This window comes from Haplochromis burtoni, unplaced genomic scaffold (genome assembly GCF_018398535.1).
Source record: "Haplochromis burtoni strain Fernald_Lab_line unplaced genomic scaffold, NCSU_Asbu1 Contig_2608, whole genome shotgun sequence".
Taxonomy (NCBI): Eukaryota; Metazoa; Chordata; class Actinopteri; order Cichliformes; family Cichlidae; genus Haplochromis; species Haplochromis burtoni.
In genome coordinates, this window is record NW_024584969.1 from 1 (window position 1) to 7,013 (window position 7,013).

General features: G+C 46.3%; 1 protein-coding gene across 1 annotated transcript; it reads left to right on the forward strand.

The window, feature by feature from the left end:
• The first annotated feature begins 1,842 nt into the window (after positions 1-1,842).
• LOC121813787 (E3 ubiquitin-protein ligase TRIM47-like) lies at positions 1,843-6,966 on the forward strand. Its single transcript, XM_042217688.1, has 2 exons — positions 1,843-5,614; positions 5,715-6,966. The coding sequence occupies exon 2, from the start codon at positions 5,717-5,719 to the stop codon at positions 6,929-6,931; it is 1,215 nt and encodes a 404-aa protein (XP_042073622.1). The 5' UTR covers positions 1,843-5,614; positions 5,715-5,716; the 3' UTR covers positions 6,932-6,966.
• Positions 6,967-7,013: the final 47 nt, after the last annotated feature.

Consider the following 7,013-nt stretch of genomic DNA (forward strand, 5'->3'; position numbering starts at 1 on the left):
GTTCGACAGGCTGGAGATGAGCTATCCAACATGGCGTCTCCATGAACACATTACTTTACCTGTGATGTGCAGTTCTGTTGAAAATAGAGAGGACCTTTCCTGCAGTGCTGACAGTGCTGCGCTGTAGCAGCTTTCACCAATGTGCACACGTTCATGCACAGCAGCTGTCTTTGCTGTTGGGAGGGTTTAGTTTAGTCAACAGGAGGTTTTTGTGTCCTTTGCTATTCAGCTTGTGTTGTGAGGAGGTTACACAGCATCCAGTTCTGGGAACAAGTCCCACCTCTTTGATTTGACGGGATTCTGATGCTCCACCTAAATGCCTCCAGTTTATTGGAAACAGTCTTCCTGTGGTGGGGACGGCCTGGAGCCACAGCTCGATGGAGCTCTGTGTATATTCTTGCTGACAGCAGCGGCGAGCTGTCCATTAATCAGTGCAGCAGCGACATGCAGGCATGCTTTGCTGCTGCTGTCAGAAATAACTGACAGGTTACTGTAGTGATTTGATAGATCGATGGAGCCCAGCTGATACTTGTTTGATCGTCCCAACAAATCGTGGATTTCTGCACGAGTCGTTGGCTTCGTGACAAACCCTTGCTGATAACAGGAAGTTGCAAAGTGCCCACTGGTGAATAAACATGGTGTCAAACCCATGTGATGGTTGAGACTTTCTGCTGTCTCCACTTTACTTTAAATCTTCATTTATTGGCCTTTATAAATGTGATGCATGCACACTGGGGAACGCTAATATCGACTGGTCTGCCTCGTCCCAGTAAGGCTGAAGCTGGCTGGTAGGTGGACGTTAGCTCTGACCTTGGTTTGCTGTCTTTGTGGATCGTCAGGCCTCGGTTAGACTTGGGACGTGTTGGGATGTGAAGGAGATTTTCTGTTGCCAACAACATCTCTCATGTCTCTACTGCCGTTTGCACCACTTTGAACTGACTGAATGTGAAGAACTGAAGCATGAAGCAAAGACACACAGGAGACACTGGAACCACTGCAGAGACATGCTGATGACTGAGCTTTGTTTATTCTGACTAGATGATGTCATCAGTCGTCATCAGTTTTGATTGGCCGTTGGGTTAGTTTTGTAATGGTAACCATGGAGACATGAGCCAAGATTGAAAGAGTTGGACATCAGAAAAAAACTCCTCGTTAAAACTGATGCTTTAATTTGAGCAACATGTGACTCTTTTATTTAACCTAGCTTAGCTGCTACTGTCACACTGTGTTTGTCCATTATCCCAGTGCTTTGGGCTTCTGGGCGGTCATTCACAGTGACCTCACAGGGCTCCAGCCTCACTGTGAGTACAGTCCATACAGCAGCTCATCGCACGCTCAGGATTTATCCCTGTGTTTATGCTGCTCTTTGACAGGAGTCTCATTTAAAGACCGCAACGAGTGAAAGAGCAGCTGATAATTCCTGTGACAGAGAAGATGTGAGTCAGGTCAACACTGCCTTCATGACCCCAGGCTGACGTGGTCAGCACTGATACTCACACAGGCTGTGATTTCACTGCACGCTTGAACAGAGAAGGTGACACTGAAACGCTGCCTCAGAGTGACTCGCACTGTGTCACCAGCTCTCCAGCTTCACTCATAAGTGCTGCTTAAAGCCGTCATGCTCAGGCTGTGGGACAGTCACAGAAAGCCTGCTCACAGTGATTTCATATCATTTACCAATATGTCCACGGAGCTGACGATCAGGATCAAGAAGTGAAGTCAGGGAAGAGCCCAGATAATATCACCTGACTTTGGTCCAGTATACACGGAAATGCTTCTTTTTGCAGAACGTAGTGAAGAAAAAGTGCTGGCTGTAATGTTGGTCGTTCAAGCACGACACGCTGCTCATCTATATCTATATAGATCTATAGCTGGATAGAGAAACTAGAGCAGTGCTCCCCAACCTTTGTTGCTCCACGGACGGTTTAACGTCAGACAGACCGGCCTTTAAGGCGGATAAATACAACAAAATAAAACGATACGACCAAGACAACAACTGTGATGTTTTGCAGATATAACAAAAAACGTAAATTCACTGTGTAACTGTAACTGTGTCATTCTGTGTGCTCCACACCAACAATGCTGAGATCAAACAGAAATAGGACACAGCAGGAATAAATAGCAAACAGGAGAAATGTGTGCAATAAAGTTTTATACAAAACAAGACAAATGTACACAAAATAACGGCACAGGCACATATTAGATGGTGCTTGGACGTGCTCCAAGGAAAAGCCTGAATAGTCTGTGTGTGAGTGGGCTGAGTGATGAGGGTCACCATGGCTCAGACTGGTGAGGTTGGTGGTGTGTGGGGGTCGTACTGTTTGTCAGCCCCCACTGGAGCTCTCCTGTTCTCAGCTGTGGACCAAACACCCAGGCAGTGGGAGAAGCCCAGCAGCGCCTGGTCCTGGTGCAGGCGCTGCTGGGCTTGTTCACCAGGGCCCAGCATCATATATCTGGCTGGTGGCTGTAGTTGGAACGAATAAAATGCTTTGAGACTACTTGTGTTGGCTGCTGAATGTGTCAGCCAGTATAGTGTGTGTGTTTGTTGTTCAGTGGGTCTTAGTCCTGCTTTTAAATCTCTGACTCTACATGAAACTGTGAGGCAGAAGAAAAGCATCATACTTTCAGTGCATGATGAAGTAATGCACATAAAAAATACTGTGAAAGCTATTAAAGACATAGAGTCGCTGCTGAAGCGTCCCCGGCCCTTAAGTCCAACTGTCTCAGTGCAGAGATGTTGTCTCAGAGGTTTGGAGCCCACACACATGTTTAAAAAACATGTCTTTATACTTGAATGCAAATATGATCCATCTCTGCTTCAGCTCGTCTTCAGTGTGCATAGATGTGTTCAGCACAGCAGAAGAAGAGTCTGCAGCCATCTGTCAAACCAGTCTGTGCTGGGACTCTTGTCCAACTGTGATGGAAGTATGAAGTAGAGAAGTTTGATCCACTGTGTGAGATCATGTGGAAAGAGTCTGGCTTTGTTTTTCAGTAGGACAATAATCCCAAACTGTCACGGCCTGGGGATGTGGGGAAGTAAGACCCACAATGCAGGACTCTTGCGATGAAAAGGTGTCTTTATTTACAGTAAAGTAAAATAAAAGGTAAACAATAAATCCCTGCGCGCTCCCATCTCCCGTTTCATGTCCTCGCGCCCCTGCTCCGTGTCTCTGTTCCCTGTGTACAACCTCGTTTCTGCAGATCCTCCTCGGAAACACACGAAGGCAGCCGTGAACACAAACTGATGGGAACGGTCCAGCGTCGAGGAGCGCTCAGCCACACCGTTAAGTAGCTCCCCGACGAAGCTGATCAGCTCCAGGTGGAAGTGGATCTCCTTGGCAGGTGTGACACACCCACCAGGCCTGAAGATGGCTGTAAGCTGGTGCTCAGCACACCCACAAACACACAGACGCACTGGGATAACGTTCACTCTTCACTGTGATGTTCAGCGTGTGCTTACCCGACAGTGTTATGAACCAGCTGTGCAGTCTGAGTGCAGTCTGAGTGCATACGCCGGCTCTCTGTCAGCTCATATACAGACTGTTAAAAGGCTTTTATGAAGCATATACTGGCTCTGGGATCTACCTGCATAGAAACCAGTAATGAACTTCAGTTCGTGGGACTCAGTGTGCCAGGAGTTCAAAGTGCAGGTCTGGGCTTTAAGGTGGAAATCCTGAGTCTGCCTCTTGGCTAAGTGCACAGTGTAGATATTACACTATACTTGTGTTCACTGACTTCACTGTAGTCGCTTTGTTTGTGCTTTTTCATGTTTAGTCAGCATTGCATCAGTAAAGCTTCTTGATGATCATATCTGGTGTTGTTGCTGACGTGGCAATCTGCTCTGGAGCCTTTCAGGCTGAGTAGACGAGCGTGCTGGGCCAGCGATCAGTGCAGGACCTGCTCATCCATGGGAACCATGGAGCTCCTGCTGGCATGTTTCTGGTGATCTGTTGATGCCAAAGGAGTTTGAAACTGAAGTCACCGAGTCAGCAGAGTGTTGGCAGCTGTTACGCGCTGTAATATATGTGCTCTGCCACTTTGTGTGGTTACTAAGCTCCACCACTTAAATGGCAATACTAACAGCACTTACAGTGGATGGTAGAATAATGAAATGTTGCAGTCCTGACTTGTGACCATTTGCTCTGCTATGTTTCTACAGGTAGACTGCATGGCTGCAGTGTTGCAGTGGGACTGAAAACACCTGAGTGTGAAGACGTTGTCCCTGTAGTGTGCTGAAGCTTGTTTATAATGACATATGCTGTTTGGATATCTGCACCTGTTGTCCTTACCGTTGGAAATAAACCTGTGCATTAGGGCCCTGCAGTCAGTGACAGTATGTCAGTGTTCACTATGTATCACTATACTTGAATCCATTTCATTTTCATTCATAGCCTCATATAGAGAATGGCATTTACACAGACGCACTGATGCAGGGCTTTCTGTTTCTATCAGTTCAGCTCCATCATTAGTCTTTACAAACGTTACAGACACACAGAACCAAAGTCCAGGTATGTGTGGTCCACATGAGTCCAGCCTGCAGGAGAAACTGTCCCTGTAGCCAACCTAGCATGTTTGTGTAGCAGCTCACTTTGTGTCAGATGTGATGTGTGTAAAAGCTTTCAGTTGTTTTGTCCTGTGATCACCGCGTTCAGTCAAGTCTCCCGTCAGCCATCGCTGACAGTTCAGCAACCCGACCACGTTCAAAAGGGCTTCTTAATCACATGTCACGTAAACTGAGCAGTTACAGTGTTTCCTCATTTAGAGTCTAGTTAGCCTTAGTCCTCTGCAGGCTGAGATTCATCCTGTCACATGTTTTTGGGTTCTCTGCAGGAATGCATGGTTCCATCTCCCAGACTCCTGCAGTCCCAAATCATCACACCCTGCTTCTCCGTCAGGACTCTGCATGTGACATGTCTAACCCTAACCCTGACACTCTCGGACAGGTTCAACTCAAATATACTGGAACTTTTCTAAGACAAACAAATTTGGACTCCAGTTTGCTCCAGTTATTCATCAGACGTCTTTAGGAACGTTTCAGTCTGCATTTCTGTCCTAAAGAGCAAACAAGGTTTTTATTTCCTGGACACTGTCCTTCACTCTGAGGGACGTTCATTTTCACTGACAGCCCCTGGACGGTGTGGATTCATGTTAGAATATCACCACGACTCTGATTTCTGATGCAGATGCTTTTATTTGCTCAGATTTTCCACCATCTCACAGTCTGACGTCTTAATTTTTCTCTTAATTATTTTTCATGTGACTAATTAATGCAGACACAGCCCTAAAGGCTAACGCAGGAGTTGCCAGTGTAGTTTCATTTTGTGGCTTTCAGTTTCTACTTTCCTCTTCAGCATGTGAGAAAAGCTCGTGTTAAGCATTTGTTCTTAAATGTTCATGAAAAAAAATATTCAAGCTGTAGTTGTCATGCCGATCAGCTTCCCAGTGAACCTGTTTAACCTGTGAGGGGCTTCATGGTCTGTTTTCTAAAGAGTTCATTTGTTCTACTCAAACGAGGAAGTGCTTGGAGACGATGTGGTCAGTGTGTCAGTAGAAACTAAAAAGAAGAAGAGCCTGTTTCTGACCGCTCAGTCTTGGTGAAGACTTCATACAGAAGGTACAGTTGCATTTTTTCAGTATCACTGTTGCTTTTTTGTATATTGAATGATACATTGACTTTACACTGTGCTAATATTAGCTCTGCTTGTATGTTGCAGCCATGGCTGCGGCGTCGGCTCTGGTGTCTGAGGACAGTCTTCTTTGTCCCGTCTGTCTGAGTGTGTTCACTAAACCTGTGTCGATTCCCTGTGGACACAACTTCTGTATGAACTGTATCACAGACTACTGGAGCACCCTGTCTGTACTCCAATGTCCACTGTGCAAAGAGACGTTTTACACCAGGCCGTTGCTTCGGGTTAACCCTGTCATTGCTGAAATGGCAGAAAAGGTTAAAAAATCTCTTCAAGAAATGTTGAGTTCAGCTGAACGAGCAGGACATGAAGACGTGCTCTGCAGCATCTGTGCAGGGTCCAAGGTCAGAGCCCTGAAGTCCTGTTTAATGTGTTTACTGTCCTACTGTCAAACACATCTGGAGCCTCATCAGAGGATTTCAGCTTTGAAGAAACACAAGCTGATCGATCCAGTTCAGAACCTGGAGAGCAGAATATGTCGGGATCACGGTGAGCCTTTGGAGCTGATCTGCAGACTGGATCAAAGGTTTCTGTGTCAGTCCTGTAAATGCAGTGACCATAAAACACATGAAACAGTGAGTCTGGAGGACGAGGCTGAGATGAGGAAATCCCAGCTGAGATTAGACAATAACAGCATGGATCAGATGATCCAGGAGCATGAGCAGAAAATCCAGGAGCTTCAACAGTCAGTGAAGACCAGCAGAAGTAAAGCTGAGGAGGCGTTATCGTACAGCAGGAAGGTGATGACCGCTTTGGTGCAGCACATAAAGACAGAGTTCACCAGACTGTCTGAGGCGATCGAGACGGAGCAGGAAATAAATGAGACGGAGGCAGAAAGCTTTATTGATGAGCTGCAGGCAGAGATTACACACATGAAGAAGAAGAAGCTGCAGTTTCATGAAGCTTCACTCATCAGAGACCCCTTCAGCTTCCTGGAGAACGTCCTCCCTCTTACCTACAATAAGCCCCAGCTGCAGGACTGGTCTGCTGTGACTGTAACCGGTGACCAGTTTATGATTCAGGAGACCCTGGCCGAGCTGGAGACAAAAGTCAGAGAAGAAGTCAGCACGCTCTATGATGTAAACTTCAGAGATGGGAAAGAACAAAGGTATGATCTGAATGTTTTCATGGCTTGGTCCAGATTTGGGTTCTCCTTGAAACACGGTGAGGTCACTCAATCAAAATCAGTCAGTGTCTCCATCTCGACACCCCTTTTTGTACATGAACTTTTGTTTGTTCAGTAAAAATCAAGAATAGTTTAGTCTGGGTGGATTTCTAGGTGCAGCCAAGTGGCAGAGGGCTTTCGGTCCATCGTGGTGAAGAGCT